This window comes from Etheostoma spectabile, chromosome 15, assembly GCF_008692095.1.
Source record: "Etheostoma spectabile isolate EspeVRDwgs_2016 chromosome 15, UIUC_Espe_1.0, whole genome shotgun sequence".
NCBI classification, from domain to species: domain Eukaryota; kingdom Metazoa; phylum Chordata; class Actinopteri; order Perciformes; family Percidae; genus Etheostoma; species Etheostoma spectabile.
The window spans coordinates 15,219,647-15,243,459 of record NC_045747.1 but is presented as its reverse complement, the minus strand read 5'-3'; the positions used below and the strand labels follow the sequence as shown (position 1 = coordinate 15,243,459).

The following is a 23,813-nucleotide window of genomic DNA, read 5'->3' as shown; positions in this document are numbered from 1 at the left end:
AGAGAGAGAGAGAGAGAGAGAGAGAGTGAGTTACCTGGCTCTGCATCTTGCTCTGCTGTTTGAGGCGGTTGTTCTCTGGAGTGTCAGTCACACAGGTGAATGTTGTCTTAGGGTAGTGTCTAAAAAAATAAACACACAAAACAGAAAAAGAATATTAGTATACAGTTAACACACACAGGCAGATGTCAGCTGCAACTCAGGCTCCCAACTGTGATGCTCAAGCCTCGACTCTAAGAGAAAAAACTGCCTGACTCAAGTAGTGTGCAGTCTGTGGCCCCACAGTGAGGGCATTTGTTATTCAAGGTGGTCCTGAGGTTGAGTTAGGAGCCCCTGTAGACAAAAAGCATGTCAGTATAACACACAATGCACTGTCAGTGGGAGCCAAGGTAGTCTGAAAAAGAGGAAGTGCAAGCAGGGGCTGTGTGGGGAAATGAGAGCCTGAAGGTTGCAGAGTTTTGGAGGGGAGCCATAGCAGGTGTGGAAAAAGCTCACCATGCTTTCAAAACACAGGCACAAACATATGCACATACACACATGGGGGAAGCTCTATGGGGGATAACAGGAAGAGACACAGCAAGCAACAGACACAGCAACAGGGTCAAATAGACAGTGGGTGAGTGTGAATGATGTCATGGGCAGTCCGTTTCAGCAGAGCATGAAGGCGAGTCTCTTTTTCTGAATAAGATTCAGAGAATTTTCTTGACCGTGACCAACCCACAACCACCCAACCTCCTACTGCTCAGGAGAAAATGCTCAGCCTGAAACAAATGTAGCAAACACACACACACACACACACACAAGTAAGCAGAAACACCCAGACAAGCAGCACACAAGTATCCTTCCAAAAGCCATTCAGAGCACACGCTTACTTATTGATTACATAAAGCACTGTCTATCGTTAGTGCGTGCAAGGCATAAGTCAGTGTTTTTATACACCGGAGGCTTCTGTGCACATGTAGCCTCCAGGTCAACAAATAATGGTGCCTGCCAGTTCATTGTAATCCTAGGCAGCAAAAACGCATGGCTTACATCCAGTAGAAGAGGAAGAGCCCTCACAGCTTCTCTAACAGCTCATATGGACTGCAGTTCCCAGCCTGCCCCAAGGTGCTGGGTGACCTCAAAAATCTTCTACCACTATCTGTGCCTCTGGGTAACCCATTTAGGCAATATGGTTACCGTTTCCTTGACAACATGAGAAACAAAGTGAATTGGCATTGTCCTGATGTGATTATGGAACTTAAAAATAACTTCATACATACATACATAAGGATTGTGGTTGGCTATTTTACATAAAGTAAAGCATTCTTAAAAAAAGAAAAAGGAGCCACTTTAAAAAGGAAGACCAAAAATCATTTCAGAGAGTAGGGAGCGGAACATGAATGTAGTTCTAGTAGTTGAACGAAGCAGGCATTGAAGCTCTGTGATGCACAACACAAGCACTTGATCCCTGCTTTCATTCATACAAACAAATGCAGGTCTGTGTAGGCTCAAACACTAGGCTTTTACAACTGCTAGCACTCATTTTCCAAGAAAAGGAAGTTATCAGCAACATGCAGGTGTAGAAGGCAGATGGAGCGGCTTGCTACATGGCCGGGCAGGCTGCAAACAAGCTGATCATACAATGCAAATGAAGCTGGTCTTTTATTGCTGTGAGATATCTAATCACAGAAATAATGAAAGGGTGTTTTCTACGCAGACACACCACTCTGTCTTTTTCATTTGTTTGTTACATAAAGTGCCACCTGCCACTGCGAAGCGCAAACCTACATAATTTTTTACATTTTAAATAAAGAGACAAAGTTGGGCTGAAACAAGGGTACATGGCTAACATTTTGTGACACTGATAGTTTATTAGAAGTGTTTGAGGTCTATTTCCTTATGCTCTCAATGTACATTCATTAATAAAAAAGGGATTTGAGTCTCAGGAAGTCATTCTGTATTGCTGTAAATCTAATCAATGCTGACTGGCAGTTTAGAATATATGTAGTTGCATCTAACAAAAGCATATCTGTATAGAGGCAATCCCAAAATAAATCTAAATGGGTTTAGATTCAGCAACATTCACTAATTGGCTGCCATATATCGTGCCCCTTTATTTCCCAGTAGTGTATCTCTCTCTCTGTTTGGGGAACTGTCCCTTCATCAAAGCTTGCTGACTAATAATGTTAATTTTTCTTTGGAGTTGGGCATGTCTTGTTTGTGGTGGAACACACTTCCTCTCACAAAGCAACCGTGTCTCTAAAAACCCCTGCTTGTGTGTTCAAGCCACACACCCTCGCAAGCCGCAACTGTGTCATCGTTCCTGTCATCTTTAATGCGGCTTTAGAAACTGTCCTTGCACTTAAGGGTCAATAACTACACAAACACACAACAGGGTTAAAAATGTAAGCTTACTGACTCAGTGGGATCTTGTAATATGTCTCTGTATGTGTGTAACCATGCTCACATTTTCATGGCTGTTTGAAGCTATGAGTGAGTCACAGGAACACTCATCTAGCTGTCAGGTTGTATAACAAGGTAATAAGTCGAAGACAGAAGTGAAGAACATGCACAAACTCAGTTAGCAACTAAAAGAGGGAGTGATCAAAATAGAGTGGAGAAGAGGTACTGCTGGGGCGGAAGAGTGAGGTGGCCACGCATGTGTAAACACACACACACTCACAAACTGCCTACTGTGCAGGAGGAGAGGCCTGTTTGCATAGTGGAACCAGGAGATGTGGCCGGCTTGACCCTGTGAGACCTGGAAAGGTTGTAATGCATCATTCAGCAGGAACATTTCATCAACATGTAAAATCCAAACGAACATGACATAATACAAAATGGTAAACTGTTCCACAAGTTAGGGGCAGCTACAGCAAAGGCTCCCTCCCCTCTGGTTATGAGCCTGGTTATTGGCACATCCAGGAGGAGCGGATTGGCTGATCTCAACACTCTCGCAGGAGTGTGAGCATGAAGGGGCTAATGCGGCGCCAATCGTTGGATAGATTTGAAAGTTAACAGTAAGATTTTAAAATCAAACCTGTAGCGAACAGGTAGCCAGTGGTGGGAGAGCAACATAGGAGTAATGTGGTGTTCTTCTTTCCTGTCAGGAGGCGGGCAGCAGCGTTTTGGACTAGCTGCAGGCATTGAATAGATAAATGGTCTCAACCCATAGACAAAGAATTACAATTGTCTGTGTAGATTGAATTATTACTTTATGATATCACTATTATTATTTCTCCACCTCTCTAAGTCATTAGGATGTAGAAAGGCCTTTACCTTGGCTATATTTCTCAGCTGAAAGAACCTAGACCTGACAACTGAGGAAATCTGTCAAATTCAAAGACAACAAGACTCTTTACAGTGGTGCAAATATTAGGAGCTTTTGGGCCTAGGGTGCCAGCATCAACCAGATTGTGATGTCCAAACACTGTAATCTCGGTTTTATCTCTGTTATGGTTGAGGAAGTTTAGGCGCAGCCATCTTTTAAATGTCATTTAGACAATCAAGCAAGGGCTGCAATGAGCCCTTAGTTTTGAGATTTAAAGGCCTACAAATCTGCACATCATCTGTCAGTCACTAAGGCAGCGTCCCACCAATGTCCCCCAAGTCTCCTGGGGAAATAAAGAATTTTATCCGCTGTCCTCAATCTCCCAGAGTCCCCATGTGACTGGAGCATCTAATCAGGGATGGGACTGTCAGGGAAAAGGTGGGTGGGAGGGAATACAGTGAAAACAAACAACGCCTATATCAATTACCAAGGACAAGTATAGAGGAGTAATGATAAAGTAGTTATCCCACAGAATAATGACAGAGAACATAGCCTGAATTCCTTTCCTGAAGTGGGAGGCTCTTCCACTGATGATGTTTACTCGAACAAGACTCGTTTTAAACAAACGGAAAGAGGCATAATAAACAGGCTCTGAAGGGCCTTGCTTCTGCTGGCGCGGGTAGCGGACGTAACATCGGAGGAAGGAAAAGGAAAAGAAGTCTGTTGAAACAAAGATGATGACAATAGGATGACACCTGCCATAGGGACTTAACACCTTGAATGAATGAATTCATTCATTCATTTATTTATTGGCCGTCGTAACCAAAGGGGTCTGAAGCTTCAGATTATATCAGCCCTACCTCTTCTCACATTTTTAAAGAGTATCAAACATGTTGTCAAGGGAAAAGATTAACAAGACAAGAAGTATAAAATAAATTATACAAAAAAAAACTAAAGAACATATACACTTACCCATATAACTTTCTACGTACATGCATACATACAGTGTGTTTGCATATGTATGCACACACGTACCGACATATACCCCTGTACATACATACACGCATACATATACCCATTAAGGGTCAGCACTTATATACAGTACGTTGCCACCCTGCGGTGAATAAATATCCTAAATAATGATGATAACCATAATGATAACAATGATATTCCTTATCATCATCATAAGTAATTAACATTCTCACACAATAACACTACTGTATTTTTCCTATCTTACTTGATGACCCTTTTTTAAATTTGAAGACATTCCTAATATATAAACCAAATGTCAAAGATTGGCAGCAGTGACAAGGGCACAGTGAGATTTTAGGACACAGATATTTTAAGTGTGCAAATCAGTCACACGCTGTGAGTGCTTGTTGTTAGTTAGCCACAAACACCTGTAATTTCCAAAGAGGGACAATTTAATGGCTGTTTGTGGCTAATAAACACAGACAAAACACTCTAGCAGCCAAATTTGGATGAATAAAGACTGACACTGACAGAGCAAAAAAAACATCTACGTTCAGACATACAGTATGGACAAGAAATGATATACACTCACCGGCCACTTTATTAGGTACCCCATGCTAGTAACGGGTTGGACCCCCTTTTGCCTTCAGAACTGCCTCAATTCTTCGTGGCATAGATTCAACAAGGTGCTGGAAGCATTCCTCAGGAGTGTGGTCCATATTGACATGATGGCATCACACAGTTGCCGCAGATTTGTCGGCTGCACATCCATGATGCGAATCTCCCGTTCCACCACATCCCCAAGATGCTCTATGGATTGAGATCTGGTGACGTGGAGGCCATTTGAGTACAGCGAACTCATTGTCATGTTCAAGAAACCAGTCTGTGATGATTCCAGCTTTTGACATGGCGCATTATCCTGCTGAAAGTAGCCATCAGAAGTTGGGTACATTATGGTCATAAAGGGATGGACATGGTCAGCAACATACTCAGGTAGGCTGTGGCGTTGCAACGATGCTCAATTGGTACCAAGGGGCCCAAAGAGTGCCAAGAAAATATTCCCCACACCATGACACCACCACCACCAGCCTGAACCGTTGATACAAGGCAGGATGGATCATGCTTTCATGTGTAGACCAAATTCTGACCCTACCATCCGACTGTCGAGCAGAAATGAGATCATCAGACCAGGCAACGTTTTCAATCTTCATTGTCCAATTTCGATGAGCTTGTGCAAATTGTAGTCCCAGTTTCCTGTTCTTAGCTGAAAGGAGTGGCACCGATGTGGTTTCTGCTGCTGTGAGCCCATCTGCCTCAAAGTTCGACGTACTGTGCGTTCAGAGATGCTCTTCTGCCCACCTTGGCTGTAAGGGTGGTTATTTAGTCACTGTTGCCCTTCTATCAGCTCGAACCAGTCTGGCCATTCTCCTCTGACCTTGGCATCAACAAGGCATTTCCGCCCAGAAACTGCCGCTCACTGGATGTTTTTTCTTTTTCGGACCATTCTCTGTAAACCTAGAGATGGTTGTGCGTGAAATCCCAGTAGATTAGCAGTTTCTGAAATACTCAGACCAGCCTTGGCACCAACAATCATGCCACGTTCAAAGTCACTCAAATCACCTTTCTTCCCCATACTGATGCCGGTTTGAACTGCAGGAGATTCTCTTGACCATGTCTACATGCTAAATGCACTGAGTTGCCGCCAGTGATTGGCTGCTTAGAAATTAAGTGTTCAACGAGCAGTTGGACAGGTGTACCTAATAAAGTGGCCGGTGAGTGTATGTTCCTTTAAAAAAAAAAAAAGTAAGACAAAATACAGCACCCTTTTATTCTACATTAGACTTACCACAAATAACTTGTTCCTGATTTTAATCATGAAGGAAGCCAAATCCTATAGAAAACAGCTGACCACAAGCTAGCCCACTAATATAGAAAATAAGGAAAGAAAATCATTATAAGTAATGACAGAGGGGCATTCCATGGATTCTTGATGAGCCATTAGTGTGTGAGTATGTGCTGAGGCGTGATTGGACATGCTAGTTTTCAGTGTCCGCCTGTGTCACTGTAGAGGAACTTTAGGAATTTCCTTTGTTCATACCCTCCCCGCCTTCCCCACTGAGGAGGGGGGAGGAAGGCACTTTCCCACACCACATTTAGGCCTTTTCTCTGAGGGGGGAGCTGGAATAGTCACTGATAAACAGCAGAGGAGTGAGAGAGGGGCCTCAGTTGGGTTGCAACATGATTACGTACACACACATTTGGCGAACCCTATTTCCATCTGTGGACAGATTTAACACTGCTGTCAGTGTCTTTGGGATGCAGGACGAAAACATGAGGCATGCTCATTGATATACACAATATGATGACTTAGGGACAACTTACGCATTGCAGTATGGTCTCTTCTCAAAGCCTTTGTAATTCTTCATGTTTAGAGTCATTTTGCAGACCTCGCAGCTGAAGCATCCTTTATGCCAGTACTGTCAGAAACAAAGAGAAAGAGAAGGCATGATGAGTTGAGAAGGCAGACATTTGTTTCACCTTGATTGTGGATCCAAAACCACCCACACTCACACAAAAACACACCACCTATACACCAACGTGCACAGGAAAGCTAATTGAATGAGTGAGGCCAGAACTACTTTCTTTGCCCTTGAGGTTTCACATGGACAGGAGCTGGATACGGACAGAAAGAATAACGACTGTTAAGACTATGTGAGAAAAAGTGAAGCAAAGTGGAAACACAGTGGTTTGTGTATGCTGGCACTGAACAGAAGAAACCAAATGTCCCCTATTTGCTAGCAAAATGTATGGTTTCTATTTAAAAGTAGTACACTGGGCTACTTGCGCTGGTGTGAACAGCAACAAAGGAATTATGGTTGACAAGTACGTATCTGTTTTTGCCATCTAATCTGGTGCGGTCCATGTTCACACCTTTATTACAATCCGATTTTATTTTCTAAATATACAACAACAGAGGTTGTTTTTAGTGGGGGAGGCAGAGACTGTGTATGGTCTGAAAACCACCACCACCTTTTGACTTTCTTTCTGTCTGTCTGTCTGCTCATCTCTGCACGCCTGCATGTTTCTCTAGCGACTCTATCCATCTTCATAAGAGGCCATGCCTCCCTCAGCACCCTTTCTCTCACCCACCCGCCCTCTCGCCTCTTTTCCTTTTCTCTTCTGGCATTGGGCAGATCTGCGGCCTGAGGGTTCAAAGAGGGATCGAGGGAGGGAGGATTGGAGAAAACTGGAAGGAGGGAGGAAACATGAAAGGAAGGAGCTGGAGAGAGAGCAAGATGAAGGGAGGGGTGGGCAAGAGAGAGAAAACGCCAGAGAGTGAAGAAATGGTCTGGCTGCTCCTGCTATCGTCAAGGGAAGGGAGAAAAGAGTGCAAAGACACAGAGAGAGAAAGAAAGAACAGGAGGAAAAGAAAGAGGGAGTCCTTATTAACATGGCCCTGGGGTGCTCTGTCATCCCTCTCATTCTTTCTCCCACATCACTTTCTACACCAATTGGCCAGATACAAAACTAACTAATCTTCCAAACAAACAGGGCAAGAGATGATTCAAAACAGAGGACACAACTGCACATCACTTTCTCAACGTTTGACTCACAAACACATGCACAATGCAAGTTTGAGTCCACACAGTCTGCTCGGGATAAGACAGGTATACAGTTTGATATAATATAGCATGTGTAAAAGCACTGATAAACAGATAGCAATAAAAGACCAGGATGTTGACATTTACGGACTGTAAAAGCTGCACACAATAATGGCAGCGCTATGTATGGAAACATGACCAAACACAATGCACAATGGGCATTTCACTTCCTTCCATTATCAAACAAGAATATGGCTTCAGGCTGGCTTTAAGAGCAGCCTTGTCTGTTCTGTCTGGATGTAACGGACCACCCAGGGTGGTATGCGGTGACGAGAGGCAAGTGTATGTGTGTGTTTGACATGGGTGTTTGTAGCTGTGAGCCAGCAATATTGACTAAGACATAGAAAAGAGGAGACTCACAGTGGAGACCGAGCCCGGGCTCTGTTTAGCGGAGCTGTGATCCACAGCCAAACCCACTGGGCCAAGCCTCCGAATGCAAACTCTTTATCCCACTACAACCCAAACGGGCCTGAGGGAGTTGCAGATGTACACATAGTGTTACTCTTTTCCACTGTGAGCCTTCTCCTTTGTTCTGGCCACTGCAATGGCAAATCTCTTTACAAACAGCACAGTGCAGGGAGATTCCATTTCCTCTAGCTTCAGCTGATTTGCCGCTGTAGTGGCTGCCATTTTTGCATGCATCCCGTCTGGTTCTTCTGCCTGTAGTGCAGCAGCCAAGTATGATATTCTCCACAGACTCAGACTCATAACTCCAAATCTGTGACAATAATAAACCAAGGAAATGCTTAAACAGCTAATAAAGAAATGTACAAGCAAATGCTGCAGGAGAAAGGTGAGCATAACTGCTAAAAATGGACTTTGACACTCCTGTTTTCCTGAATAAATATTATCCTTGGGTCTATTCCCGAGAACAAGCCTGCTGAAATCTACTGTTAGCAGGTTGGGCTAGGCTTAGGAATGTTTGCTAACTAATTTTCTACCAGGACAACCCTTGTCACCTTCACATTAACAACATCGGAGGTGAACAGAGACACCTCAAGCTAACCTGCATCTTGGATGAAGCAACAACAATTGGACAGCTAAAAATTCACTCAGGCAACATGTGGAGGAGGTCAGGGCAGCATGTGTCGACATTTTCAGTGACTATTAAAATGTAAATACATCACTGACACATTAAAAAAGGACTTCCTGGTAAGTTTTATTCAGTAATCATTTAGCCGCTGCAGACATCTTTTCCAGTTGTATGGCTGAACACATGTTTTTTATGCTCAATATTGGTCATAGTTTCTCACAGATAAAAAAAATCTAATGTGGAGGGAGGTGAAATGTAATCACAAGTGGTTACTGGAGACACATTTGAAGAGCATTCTAATGCCACGCCTACACCACCGCCCAGCTCATCTTAACCTAGACACCATCTCAATATACAGTATCTGGTCAGAATTTACGTGGTCTACAATTAGGACAAATGTGGGGGCGAGAAACATCCCAAATGCGTGTTCGAGAGGCCATCCAGCACTTGTCCAGGAAAACCTGGCTCCTTATTCTTTGAGGCAAGATCTGGCAGTCAACTGGAAAATGAGGACAATGCAGAGATGGAGCCCTAGAAATAAAACACCCCAAAAAAAAAAAAAAATTAAAACAACCAGCATTGTCTCCCTGCATCAGCCCAGCTCAAGGGCACATGTGTACTCGTGTGTGTGAGAATTAACTGCGTGTGTACATGTGTGGAGTATTGTATGTAGGTTATAAGGCTCAGTCAGCCTGGTTCTTCACTCGCGGTGATAACCAAATACAAGTTGGCCTGGACAAAAACCCTGCAGCTATCTGGGATGCCCACACAACTTCAGACACCATGTACGCAAACACATCTCACACACACACACAGAGGGATGGTTAGTGAGAATCTGACCACCTACAGACTAATAGGAGACAACTGTGACTGTTTTTAGGCATTAAAATGCTGGCTGTAACAACCAACCATTTTCTAAATGAGTATTAGTGTGTAATCTAAACAGGGCAGATTTCTCACTTTGTTTTGTCCACCAACCACAAAAACATAATTTACCAAACCACTTGACTGATAGAAACACTGGTTGGAAACATTGGTTAAGGCCCTACCAGGTGACTCAAAGAGCAGGCAAATTTACCAGGACTTGGTTGGTGTTATTTTCTACATTGATTAGATGAGAATCTCAGAAAATATTGTTATTTTTTAGATGGGGGGGGGGGGGGGGGGGGGGGGGGAATCGACCTAATCTACAGACAGTGTTAAGTGGGTTTTCACAATCCAGTCTTTTGGTAATCACCAAATTAAGCATCAGAGGAATTTAGCGCATTATAGCGCTGACAGACATCCCTAGGGAGCCTGATGAAACAACTTTTGGCCAAATCAGTAGCAATTCACTTCAGTCTAAACCACTTTGTTTTATGATTGTAGAAGCTGATTAGGCTCATAGTTTGAAAAACGCTGTGATGGCTCTTTGACTCAGATGCTTATTTTAGGAGCTAAATAAATTAAAACCACCACCATATATACACACATAAGCGGCATTGAAGCAGCTTACTCGGTTTATAAGATTATACTTGCATAAGGCAGTACATGCCTGAAGACAAACTGCCCACATCTGGCCGGTGCTAATCCAGGAAACTAACTCATTAAAGCATGCTGGTTAATTATTAGCCTACCTGATACCATTCATTTTGATCCAGGCCAAGAGCTTTGTTGCTGGCCAGCAGACAGACAGTGATGGGAACAGACATACTAAGCTAGAGTAGAGTATGCACTCACTTAACACACTTTCCAAACCACTCCAGATTGTAATGTGCACTTAGTAACATACACATCCTGCCGCCCCTGTAAGAGGATATACCAGTAATAAAAACATAAAAATCACAGCATAAAAGATATAGAATGAAATATATACATTGGATAAGGATATGAGCAAAGTAAAAGGTTAAATGGCAAAACACTTCTGCCATGTCATAAATCATCTGTATAAATTCCCTTTACATCATGTTGTAAGGCGCTGATATTTGATCAAAGTGTCTCTCTGCCTTACTTTCTGTACACTTTATTTTAAGCCAGAGCAACTCAGGTCAGATTTTTGTGTGCTGGTAAAAATAAAGCTGTCATAGATTGGGAGAGCAAACAGCATGTGTGAACCAGTTCCTTTTTCTGATAAAACTCACAAAAAGGAGAAGTACCTGGCTGCTCGCTGAGGAGTCAACACCTCAGGTGATTTTGACTGTAATGTGTGTTTGTGTGACTGTGAGTCATCAAAGGGAGGTGAGTAATGATCGCTGGCCAGATTCCTCACCACTTGTGGCATTTGGGCAACATGAATCAGCTCTCAGAATGATCTGTCTAAATATAGGCAAAGAGGTAGACAAATTCCTCTAAATCTGGAGTCAGAGGAAATGTGTTCACACTATATTTGCAAAAACACTGAAATACAAACAGTAAGGAACATAGTGATTATATGTAGCACAGTGTTATAAATCCATTTTTTTTTAGATTTTGATTTCACATGACTAAGCATGATGTAAGCTCCTTCATTCAGTAAAGACTATACAGAGCTGTACAACTTGCATACTGTACTCGTCTGACCTTTAACCCCCTTTTCCAGCAATTTCCTGGGATTGAGAGGCAGCAGTACAATTGAGGCTCACATCTTAACCAGAAACCCCACACTAAAGCCAAATAACACAGCAACCAGTGTGTTAGCTAAATAATTCAAATGGACCCAAGTCGGTCGTAACTGTTAAAGCTGGAGTACAGAACTACCGTACGTGTCAGATACATCAGTGTGTGAAGCGAATGGTGTATGAAATCTGATTACTACACACACTTTTGGTAATGCCAACTGTCTCACATTTAAGATCATGTGAACCACTGTGTCGCAAACATTTTTTTTTGCCGTCTACCCAACTGAAAGACTACTAAAAAAACTCTTTTAAAGTTTATATACAATTTGTGAAGGGATTCCTTCCTGCAATTGATTATTATGAGAGTATGACATAAGGGATCAAAAGCAATTCAGCAGAATAATGGAAACACTGGTGTATTTTTTATGTCTGTCTACATTGTAAAAGCCTTTTACTGCCATGCTGATATAAAGGAAATAACCTCCCAGTCTGCTTTTGTCTATCCATTTTTTAACTTTCTCCTCCACTAACAGACTGTTTTGTTTTGAGAAAGGCTGTGTCTTATCCATGATACCTGGTGCCACGTGGGAGATCATTTGTTGCATAAAAGCTGTCTGAAGCAAGCATAAGAGCCTCAGAAGAAACACGCCAATGTTGTGCATAAACACTTATCAAGATGTTTTGACATTGCTAACATAGTCGAGAGCCAAAACATATATTCAAGAGCCAGTAGCAATGTTTGTGCTTCAGAATTACTTATTAAAGGATGAGCTTTCAGAACACGTCAGTTTATCTCATTATTTATAGACTTTTTACTATGTGCACTGAAATAGTAGCTGATTTACTACTGAGGAACTGGTTACACCGTTAAATATGAGTAAATCTTTACCTGCCGGTAGGAACAGGCATACCATATGCAGGCAGCTCTTAGAGATAATTAAGTACACAGACACAGTGTTTCAGTGAGAGATGAGCTTTATCTACTCACACTGCAGATCTCTCCATTTATCTTGAAAACACACACTTCCTGGGTGCTGGAAACGGCTGTTAATCTTAAAGTGACACACATACAAATCATTTCACTCCTTCAGTTATTGCACATTAAGCTCAATGTGACCACTTTGACTGGTTAGGTTTACATATTAGGCACTAGTGTATCACTTCCTTGTTGCAAGCCTTATTGGCTAACGGCCATTTCAACAGCTACGAAAAGATAACCTGATAGATATGAGCCCATACTTGGCCCAAATAAGCAGCTCTAAACTCCTTACAATCCGAAAATATTTAAAGTACTGAGGGGAAGCCACATAACAAGGCAAACCCGTTACTAACAAGAGCCTCAACCAAAATCCACTTCCTGTCTTTACATGTGCTCGGCTTCCCGCTCCCTCTGCTGGGCCCAGCCCTGCTATACTGGAATGCAGCGTAGAGACAGACAAGACTCTGTGGCTCAGTCTCTCTCTACACCACAGAGGAATATCATAGAAGAAGACTTTCAGGTAAAAAGGTATTCATCAATGGCTGAGAACACCAATAGAAGAAGTGGCAGAAACGTTGACTCCCCTTACCTGAGCTAGCCTAGCACAGGGAACAAAACCCCTAGCCAATGTGGCCTCGGCTGCCTAAAACAAACAAGAAAGGCAGTGTGTGTGTGTGTGTGTGCGTGTGTGTGTCATGGAGAAGGGAAAGGGGAGGTTGTTTTGGTGTGGCTGAAGAGGTGAGCACTGATGCGGAATGGCAGCAAAGACAGACGGCAGGCTACTCTCCTGTGCTTGGTTCAGAGGGAGACGGCACAGCAGGCCTCTGACAGAGCACGTTTTATGGGAGTGTCTGTCTGCTGGAATGCACTCTGCTTTAGGCCAGATACCAAAGCCCATTCAGGCTGTAGTTGTGGCAATTTGGCTCTCATCAATAGCAGCCTGCTAACATGACTCGTATTTTTAAGGGTTGGATCGCTCATATATTAAGAGGGGTTCAGAGATAAATCAATTCCAGTTCAGAGCACTTTGGAAAAACATCAGTCATGGAGCATTCAAGAACACATCCTTGCAAAGAGCAATAACGCATCCAATCAAGAGCTGATGGTACTTTAGATAATGTGCTTTGTGTGCTCTCTCCATACCTTCCTTGTCAGTCAACCCCAACAGATAAACACGTCTCAACAGGGATTGGTTTACACTAGCCATTCAGACGTCTATTAGACATATTATCCACCTGCCCCAAGCTCTGCTTTGGTAGAAATACGTAAACATTGCTATTCATGTGCCAAACGTAGCAGACCCCACCCACCTATTAAGCTGAGTGCGTTACATGTATCTTGTTGCAAAGTCACAGTTTAACTGAGTGCAGCAGCATGCAATTGGACCTAAATGCAATAATCAACACATGATTACCTTCTTATAGCTAAAGAGGTGACAGGAGCTGGACGTGACGTAGCAATCTTAACCCAAATTGTTTCTCACATGTGAACTGGTAGCCTGAGCAGAGTCACTACGGGTAAAATTGACACGATTAGCACATTGGCTGAGATTAGGCTACTGATTTTGATTAACTCTAGAAACTAATCAAAGCGACTCCACTGATGGTCCCTGGCTGTGATTAACCGGTGAATTGGACACAAAGATGTCAAAATCAGTCCACGCGGCCCACCAAAAGCTTGGTTAGGGAACTATATTATTATCAAAAGTCCTATTTAGTTGAGTATTTGTACGTTAAATCCCCCGACTACACAATACGAGAAAAAGAAAAGGTTAAGAGACGTTAGCTAACGGTATCCATCGGTTGTCTTCAAAGCAGTTGTGCCAACCAGGCCCAAACCAGACCGTCGCGAGCACTGAGGCGCTGTTTTAGGGTGAATCAATATCGTTGCCTTGAGTCATTGTCGGGATAATAACAAATTATAAATTCTTGTTCCTTAAAAGTAGTCCATTATTCACACGATAAGATGTGCATTCGTTTCTGGTCCCCGCTCTTGTGCTATCGCCTTTCAGACGTAAAGCTAGCCGTTAGCTTGCCCTGCTAACGAAATACCTGTCCTGTTGGGGTGTTCAATTCATTCACAAAAAAATGTGAAAGGTGTCATTTTAGGAGAGCAAAATTAAGTGCAGGCAGGGTACAAAGGGAGGAATGTGTAGTAAGAGTATTTGTAACAGAAGAATACAAAGTAAGACAATTCCTTACCTTGTCCAGACAATTCACTTTTTCCGTGGGGTAAACGACTAGATTACATCTGCCACACAACGGATTCATGTTGGAGGAATGCTCTTCTAGCTAGTTAGCACGGAAACCGCCGATGGTACTGGTTTTGCTTTGTGCTGCCGGGTCCTCACTTCAAAAACTAGCTATAGTGTACGATTATGATCAGTAGCAGACCAACACTAATCTAGTTGTATGTAGAAAATCCAAGAGGTTGTTGTTGTCGTTGTAGCCGCACAGCTGGCTGTCAGTCCACTAACCAGACACGGAAAGCACGCTCCCGCTTCCCCCCTCTCTCCCTCCCTCGACTGCGCGTATCCGAGAAGGGAAGAGGCGCGTGGGAGGATCCAATTTTTTTACTTGCAAAAGAAACATTTGATCATTATTTTAGAGGAACTAGACCACCTATCCATTATATTTAACTAAGACGTAAGTACTCGGGTATTCGGCATCACAGTCCCAGTTTTGTGTAACTGCAAAGACATCCAGGTCGACCCTTGTGCATGCAACATGTCCTCGTCCCATCTGTGCACGCATACCTAACTCATGCGATCATCTTTATTGTTGCAGGTTTTGGGGGCTTTATCAATCCAGTATTCTCAAATTAAATTTTTACACATCTGCCACGTTACTGCAGCATGTCCTACTTGACGTCCATATTATACATTTGGTTCGGATGACACCTGCTGACCAAAAAGCTGTACTGTATCTAGCCCACATAACATTTTCTTTTGGGGATTTTCCCCCGTAATATGTACAACATTAAGTACTGCTGAATCTGACATAAAAACACAAAAGCCTTGCAAGCTGAAATAGGCTACTCATCATGTTCTTTTAAAAACAAAAAGTGGAGCTTAAAAGAATCAGATATGTATTTGTATGATTTAAAACACCACAGTTTATGTAATTTATTTTTTATTTGTCAACCTTGTGGCATGCATTTGCAGTCACATTATATACAGTATTTTGAAAAGGGAGACAGCAGAGATATGCATTTCTAATGAAATATTTCAATATCAAATAACATTCAGCTATAATCTACACAAACTGTTGCAACAATTTCACCTTTTTACAAGGGAGCCATGAACTGACTGTAAAAGTTGAACTGGCTTTGGACAAATTTATACATTTGAATATTTCAGTTCAATGCAAACATGTATCCACCTTTCCGTCCATCACTTCAACATGGCCCAGCTTCGACAATGCTGTCTTTTTCATGACCTTCTCCTTCCACTTCTGTGTAACCAGGTTGTTGCTTCTGAAACTTCAAGGATGGCCAGTAGTTGTTGCGTCGCTAAAAATAAAAAATAAACAAAAACATATACACAAGCACAGAAAATGACATTTGATGTGACGTTTGACATGGACATGTGTAATTTAAGCACACCTGGCTCCTGTCAGGGCAGGTGTGGGACTCATTCAGTGCTCACCTGGATGAGGTAAAGTGGTGATGCAGCAGTAGGATGGTAGTTGATGTAAAGAGCTACCAGTATCAGAGCCAAAAGTAACACCAGCGCAGCTGCTATTCCGGCTATCACTCCAGTGTTAGCCAACCCATCACTCTTGGTTGAAGAATCTGTCCTCACATCTGTATTAAAGATGAAGTCCCATAATTATATCCGTTCAGAAAGCTTAACTATACTGGCTCTCACAAGTATGAACTCACCATTGCCAGTCTTAAATATATGATGTTTGGTCTTATCTGGAAGAAGACAGTAAGCAGTCATTTTTATTGAGCGAGCAACAAAATGTGGTGAAATACTGCATACGTTATACTGCAATGTATATGTTGTACTGACACAAAAAATTAGCTCAGTCTCACCGTCACCATCACAGCCTTGTTGCCGAGGAGTCAGTGAGGTCACTTCCTCGAGCTCTGGTGTGATGGAAGAACCAGTGGAGCCGTCGACTCTGGAGTAATCCTCACAGGTTGCATTTTTGCTCTGCCATATACAATAACACAATATAATACATGCATGAGTCTGAAAAATGGGAAATAAGCAGATTTTTATTCTTGATGTCCAGCAATACCTCTTCTGAACAGGCGTAGTCCAACCATTCTTGTCTGTGTCTATCCATGCCATCTGAACACCTAAAACACACATTATTGTGTGAGGTTGAAAAGCCAGACCATGAAGGCGGTATATTTCTCATACACTTGTCAATTTTTAGATTTTGGGATATTTTGTCTTTTTTCAGACTAGTGGAAAGAAAACATACAATACAATATTCAATCAATTTGTGACTGTATATTTCTCCTTAGGGAAAGATAACATGATGCTCAGGATTTAATTAAATATTGTGTCTGTAAATAGCGGCTTCCAATAAGAATGCACGGATTTTAACAATACATATCTTCAAAGGCCATTTTCTTAAAATTCCAGAAATCTCCAGAATAAAGAATAAAACTCTAGTTTTATTCTTTTATTCTTCTTTTTCTGATTTAGTAAGTGATAAAAAGAGAAATCTGAAATTCCCTCTGTGAAAACCTCGGGAATGTCAACAAAATGAAACAACAATTTTGAATCTGGCTTTATTTATATTCAGATCTGTGTTCTGGGAAAGTATACACATTAGAACATATTTAATTAGATACTACCTCATTTGCATATTCAAACACAACATTTAAAAAAAAACGAATTTCCTCAATGTTCGTAATCAACTGGTGAAGCTTCATGGTGGTGTCTATTGGTTACTTTATTCTTGCTCTATCCACCTTTCAAAACTAAAATAAGAACATGTGGGCTATGGTAATGTCCTGCTCACCTCTGGAGTACATTGCACCAGCTGCAACCAGATGTTTGGTTGGATGACATGCAGAGCTCACAGCTGTCATGTTGCAAGCAGGCTGAACAGAGAGAAAGAGACAAGCAAGAAAACTGAAGTTTTGAGTGTTTGAGTGTTGATGCAGTCTGACATATTGAGTAGTGAAACTAATCCTTTATTGATGATAGAGATGGATCACTTACTAGGCAGTGGAGTGAACTCAACAGCAGAGTAGCTGGTGACCTTTGTAGCGTCGATCTCAACCCGGTGGTACTCGTAAATCGTCCGCCTTTGGGCATCTTTGTTACAGATATCACAGGGTTAAATACCTGAAGGGTTTCACAAGACTCTCTGAAGGCTGATTATGTCTTTTGGTGGCGGACAGGCATAAGCATTATTGCTGACCTTGTGATTGAGGAGAAGGTGGCGTGACCATGAAGGCATCAGACACGCCGACCTTTACTGGATGCTCAGCTGAACCCATCACATCTAATGACAGAGGTATCTGATAAAACCGACAAAAAGAGGAATCACTTATGCATGCGGCAATAAGGAAGACAACTCAATTAAAGCACAGAGCAGAGGTGTGTCTCACATCTCGATAGCTGAACGTGATGGTTCCTGTTTTGTAAAGTGCAGTTTGAAACGTAAAGGCTCCTCCTGACTCTTTTCCTGGGAGTCTGACCCGCTCCCACTGGACCACAAACGCCTCACCTGAAGACAGTAAATGTCAAACAGGAGTCTGACAAGTGATCAGACAAGTGTGTTCAAATATCAGGTGCCATCTTACCATTATCCAGGTATTGCACAGTAGATTCTTTGGAGTAGCTGGGGTCAAAATTAGCCATTAGAGGGGCGATGTACTGGGTTGTGGTCAGCATACGATGAGTAATGTCCCCTGTGAAGATGAACCCTGAAAATGGCCAGGTGGAAATATGTGTAAGGCATTGAGTAGTAGGATTTGCATTCTAAACGTGAAGCAGGAAAGGTCACTTAAACATCTGTTATAAAATCAAAAAGTACCTCCAGTTGCTATGGTAATCTGCCTCAAGTAATGTCCGTAAAAAGGAAAGTCAAACGACAGGGCAACCCTCTGCAGAGTAGATAGAGACAGAAAGAGAGAAATAGAAATTGAGGTTATGTTTTGAGTTGCTATTCTACAGTACTAAGCATCCTGATCAGCTCCTAAAGCGGGGAGAATGACTACATTTATATTCTATGGAATAAAGAAGCTGCAAAAGGTTTAATTGTCTGGTAAAAGCTGTTTTGTTTGATTTCTCTTATTGAAAGGTCATTTTATTTTATTATAAAACACCACTCTTACTCATTTAGTTACTCCACCTCCTGTATGTTCAGAAAGTTTTAGTCCACAGACAAGGAATTTACAGGAAGTTATCCAGTGTTTGCGTCTTTCAGACCAATACCTCACCACTAATAGCCACTGTTGAACCCAGACTTAAATCTTAAGGATTATAACTCAATTAAACATGACTCAATACAATTCAGTTAAACATGATTCAATGTCAACGGTTAGAACTGTCAGACTATATGAATGTCCAGTTTTTACTGAAAAGAGGGGGCACTCGGATTTGAACCGGGGACCTCTTGATCTGCAGTCAAATGCTCTACCACTGAGCTATACCCCCCATGCTCACACAACATATTCTAATCATAAGATATTGTTTGTACAGGGACAGGCACTCATGTACACTAACAGGCTCTGCCTCAGACTCCTAAGCAGCCAATCCAGGATTAACATTTTCCTCAGCATGCAGTCTGATGTAACTACAATGTAATGATCTAGTTAAAACATAGACAAAACTTGGCTGTGTAGGAGCGGGTCATTGAGGTAACCGGGTGTGTACTTCTCAAAACAGATATTCTGCTAAATAACTGAGATCCAAAACACCATGATTCACTTTTAAAATCCACATTATCAGTCTCAAGATCAACTGAGCAAATTGGAAAACTGTCCTTGCTGTAACCATTGATAAAAATGATAACCCTCGACTGTAGCTTTAGCTGTATAATATAATACTAAAAAACACGTGTCTTTTGATTTCCCAAACTGCAAGCACATTTTTCTTCTTAGCTTAAACAATTTATAATCTGCTGTAAGAATTGTTGTTTCCCCAACTATGTCACCTGGATTGGCTGTTTCTATAAAGCCAAAGTACTTTCTTTCCACTTTCCTGTACCTGATCCACCACATCTTTTCATATGAAAGTGAGATGTACGTGTGTATTACCCAGGTGCCAGGTTTTGGACAATAGAGGTCAAAACTGGAGCGGTGTTGACAGCCTCTGGCAAGCCTATAACTCTTGGCATTTCCTAGTCCCTCAGCTCCCCTAGCCGTGTTACCATATGCTTCAGACTGAACTACATTCTCACATAAACTAGCAGGGTAGACCTTCTGGATTTTCTCTTTCACAAATGTAGAATCTGTGGCTGTGTGTGTGCTTGTGATCTTTACAGAGCATCCATATAGCATGTTTTTACAATATAGGGGGCACCCAGAGTTGAACTAGGGACCTCTTGATCTGCAGTCAAATGCTCTGCCACTGAGCTACACCCCCTCACAACAGCATCCAACACTGCATGTTGATTGTGTTGTAAATGACCATATGGCTGAAATGTCAATTCATTCCATCTAGATTTGATCTGTAGTCAAATGCTCCACCACTGAGCTACACCCCCTACAAATGTCACCCATTTCTTATTGATGGCCTGGTAAATTACAATATGAATTCCAACTGTGTGTGTGTGTGTGTGTGTGTGTGTGTGTGTGTGTGTGTGTGTGTGTGATTAATTTATAACCTACAAAGGAAGTAAGAAAGGGAATGTATTTTCTGCTCACCACAGCCTGTTTGTATGAATTTGACAGAATGCCATGGACTCTAACTTGGCCATGTCGGACGTCACTCATGTCTACCCATAGTTCCCGTGTGCGCTGGTCTTCTGGGCCAAAGCTGCGCCATGTGTAATACTTCCCAGAATCCTCCTTTCACACAAGAAAAACACAGAAGATCAGAGCTGGTAACGGTGTGACAGTATTTAGAGGGGGTGTCCTACGGGAATCAAAACTTTACTCTGTACATGGTTAAATTATGTGCTGTCATATTGTTCAAAGTGAGTGGAAACAAGGAAACTCGATTTCCACTGAAGGACAGTGTTTAACTCCAACTAAAACAAATAGAACACGTCAAAAGCCCAAAGCAAAATCAATGCCACAAACCATTACAGTCATAAGAAACACTGTGGTGCAGCTCTCACCACTACACGTGTCATGTTGTCTGGGAGCGTGTTGATGGTTAGACCTCCACCCAGGACCGCCCTGCTGATCCTAGCGGGGCCCGAAGATGACCCCTGAGCTCTGCGAGGATGACTGTCGCCTCCAATTGAGTCTTCATGCTGCTGTGAGATCACACTGTACCAAACATCTGTCCAAAATAATGAATATCAGGTTAGTATGTTGTGCTGGTCATTATGGAATGTCATGATATAAGCACTTGCATCTTTCTTTTATGGCAAATTAAATTCCAAATCCACTGAAAAGAAGGGAACCACTGTCTCGATGAATGATGTTTACAGTTGTGGCTCAGTATCAGCCACTCAGCCAAATGAGAAATTAGAATTTGCTTTTGATATTGTCAGTCCAGGCCTTGTCAGTGCAAGGCATTATTGAATGACAATAGAAACTATATAAATAACATTTGGTGATGCTATAAAGCGCATGTGTCAAACTCAAGGCCTGCGGGCTGAACCCGGCCCCTTGCAGATTTTCCCCCGGCCCGCCTATTAATGTAGGCTCACAATAAAGTTTGGCCCTGTCTAGTTGTGCGCCAAACCAAACCAAAAAAGATGGGAAACTGTTATCAAACTCCAATTTACGCCACACTCAAAACAGAAGATGGCAGAACTTTGGGACTCGGATGGCTAAGGAACTTAATGTTGCTTAATGTTGACTGAAGTTCAACAAGTCGGGACTGTAAGGATGGAAATTAGCCTTTGGCTATAATCCTGTACATTTACATTCTTCAATTGTAAAATGTTCATTAATATACACTGTCCCTTTTGAAATAAAAACAAACTTAAACAAACTTAAGTTAATAGTCAAATAAAGTCGAAAAAGGCATAAAAAATGACCCATGAAATACTACAGGTAGACATTTGACTATCCAGTATGTATTTACAAGCATTTCAATAAACTGTACGTGTCTGGCCTTTGATGTGATTCTCTTTTCCAGTCTGGCCTCTTAGTGAAAATGAGTTTGACACCCCTGCTCTAAAGGAACTTTCAAATCCTACAAACAACGTAAACCATATTTAGTCAGCAGACTGCGGTAGGCAGGCTTTGTTTAACAGTTCTGGGTGTTTTAATTGATGGCTTGTGTTTCTTCAAGTTACATATTGAAAATCCCATATTCCTAGTTGATGTTAGGAGTTTATTTTAGCACCACTGGTAGAATCTATCTTTGGATTGGTTTTTAGGAGTTGGGCATCGCCATGGTACATCGGCAAGAACGCATGAAGGACAAGAGGTGTTTCCGTTTAAGGCTAATTTATTAAATGCTTAGTTATGAAATATTTTCCTTGCTGTTTTATGATGAACTATAGCATATGTTTAAATAAACTTGCATTGTTGTCTTACATGTATAAAACATTTCTACGTATTTAAATGTAAATGCACTGGTATGATACATGCTACATGTCCCAGAGATGAACTGGGGACCTTTTGATCGGCAGTCAAATCCTCTGTCACACAGCTATACCCCCTTTAACAACAAATGGGGTAAGTAGCTTAGTGATGGTCTCATAAATTAATAAATATCTTCCAGTCGATACATTTACATATGTAAACTTTCAGATTGAATTCCATTCTGACATTGACAAGAAAAGGGCAACTTGTTTATTATCTACTTCCAGGTGCTAAAGTAGGATCAAATAATACATTTAGACAGTGGAGGAAGAAGATATTTTACTTGAGTAAAATAGCAATAGCAGTAAAGGCCTGCATTCAAAGTGCAAACTACAAAAAAATTAGCATCAAAATATCCTTAAAATACCAAAAAATAAAATCCCTCATCATGTTAAATTGCGAATTTAATAATAATATTTATTCATGACGTTCATGCGTAAATTCCACTATGTTGCAGCTGGTAAAGATGGTTCTACTACTAGGCACACTATACTGTTTAATCCATAAAGATACATCATAATTTATTATCTGATTTATATTTTGTATTAATAATCTGAATTTGCAAATTAACTAGTAGTCGAAATTAACTAGTGTAGAAAAACGCTAATGGCTTTCAAAAGGTAGCTGAGTAGTATATAGAAGCATAGTATAAAGCAAAGTATAAAGAAGCATAATATGAAAATGCTCAAGCAAAATACCTCAAAGCGTGTAGGTAAGGTAACAGTACTTTGCGTAATTCCACTGCTGCATTTAGAGGGTGAATGTTGCCACATAAAACATATTTATTCAGCTAAGGATGTTTAGAAAATAGAGCTAAGTGACAAAAGCATGTCAGATCATTATTTAAGTCATTCAGCATTGTATCCCTGTATCACTCTCTATCTTTTTTAGAACATTACGGTGATACGCGAATGTTTTTTGTTTTCATTTTTTGATACGCGGATGTTTAGGTACGTTACGGTACACGACGGTGACGTCACGCAGCAGCCTATAAATACCCAGAGACAGCGTTCTCCTTTCGCGGGGTGTCTCATCTAACCCTAAATTAGCGCAACCTCCTGTCCTTAACGTTTGCTGTTTTTTGTTTCTGGCTTTCAGGAAACGACAGGAGGCATTTGAAGCGGCGCCGGCAACCTTTACGAACAAAAAAGCCATGATAATCACTCCGTCGTGTTCAGTTTCCCGTCAGAAACACCGTGAATGTCCTGCCGTGGTCAGCTTGGCTGCCGCGAAGAGTTCGTCTCTGTTGCTCCGGTGTTTTCATGTCGGGACTTGTAACTGAGCAGATTAAAACTGAGCAGGGTGACTCTACTAGATCTTAAAGTGGTCCGGTTAGGGAACCTAAGCTCAAACACCTGTTAACCTCAATTTAACCGTGTCGATATTCACTGTTACTTATGCATAAAGTTTGCTTGCTCCCCAAACTCATGCTAACGCTAGCTTAAATCATAAGCTAACGTTGGTTAACATTAGCAGCACTGGATTTATTTTGTGAGCTGGGTGGTAGGGGAAGACTCATCCCTGATTGGCTCGCCCTGAAATTCTTACCTTAACCATAACCAATCCCACTCCTCTTGTCTAAGCATAACCAACCCAACCAGAGCAGGCAACAAGTACTAGCCACTCAGGGATAAGTTTCCTAATGAATATTCACGAGTCT

At 41.7% G+C, this 23,813-nt stretch overlaps 2 protein-coding genes and 2 non-coding genes across 6 annotated transcripts in view; all 4 read right to left on the bottom strand.

Annotated features, from left to right (window-relative positions):
- The window catches only part of lasp1 (LIM and SH3 protein 1), a 28,191-nt gene extending 13,180 nt beyond the window's left edge, over window positions 1-15,011 (bottom strand). Inside the window, exons 1-3 of the mRNA XM_032537204.1 lie at window positions 14,674-15,011; window positions 6,605-6,699; window positions 35-119 (exon numbers count right to left, since the gene is read on the bottom strand). Coding sequence (XP_032393095.1) covers window positions 35-119; window positions 6,605-6,699; window positions 14,674-14,742 — 249 coding nt within the window. The 5' untranslated portion in view covers window positions 14,743-15,011. The remainder of the gene's footprint in view (window positions 1-34; window positions 120-6,604; window positions 6,700-14,673) is intronic.
- A 560-nt stretch (window positions 15,012-15,571) lies between these two features.
- The window catches only part of LOC116702770 (plexin domain-containing protein 1), a 13,912-nt gene continuing 5,670 nt past the window's right edge, over window positions 15,572-23,813 (bottom strand). For 2 of the 3 annotated variants that reach the window (XM_032537198.1, XM_032537197.1), the window contains 13 exons: window positions 20,728-20,894; window positions 20,312-20,455; window positions 18,478-18,547; window positions 18,245-18,367; window positions 18,050-18,168; window positions 17,860-17,959; window positions 17,658-17,753; window positions 17,455-17,536; window positions 16,720-16,780; window positions 16,511-16,631; window positions 16,355-16,390; window positions 16,119-16,276; window positions 15,572-15,982 (listed from right to left, as the gene is read on the bottom strand). In XM_032537198.1, the coding sequence (XP_032393089.1) occupies window positions 15,869-15,982; window positions 16,119-16,276; window positions 16,355-16,390; window positions 16,511-16,631; window positions 16,720-16,780; window positions 17,455-17,536; window positions 17,658-17,753; window positions 17,860-17,959; window positions 18,050-18,168; window positions 18,245-18,367; window positions 18,478-18,547; window positions 20,312-20,455; window positions 20,728-20,894 (1,391 nt within the window). In that variant the 3' untranslated portion in view covers window positions 15,572-15,868. The remainder of the gene's footprint in view (window positions 15,983-16,118; window positions 16,277-16,354; window positions 16,391-16,510; window positions 16,632-16,719; window positions 16,781-17,454; window positions 17,537-17,657; window positions 17,754-17,859; window positions 17,960-18,049; window positions 18,169-18,244; window positions 18,368-18,477; window positions 18,548-20,311; window positions 20,456-20,727; window positions 20,895-23,813) is intronic. The other variant, XM_032537199.1, reaches the window with a different exon arrangement.
- trnac-gca (transfer RNA cysteine (anticodon GCA)) lies at window positions 19,029-19,100 on the bottom strand. Its single transcript has one exon. It is a non-coding gene; the product is annotated as a tRNA-Cys (tRNA).
- trnac-gca (transfer RNA cysteine (anticodon GCA)) lies at window positions 19,959-20,030 on the bottom strand. Its single transcript has one exon. It is a non-coding gene; the product is annotated as a tRNA-Cys (tRNA).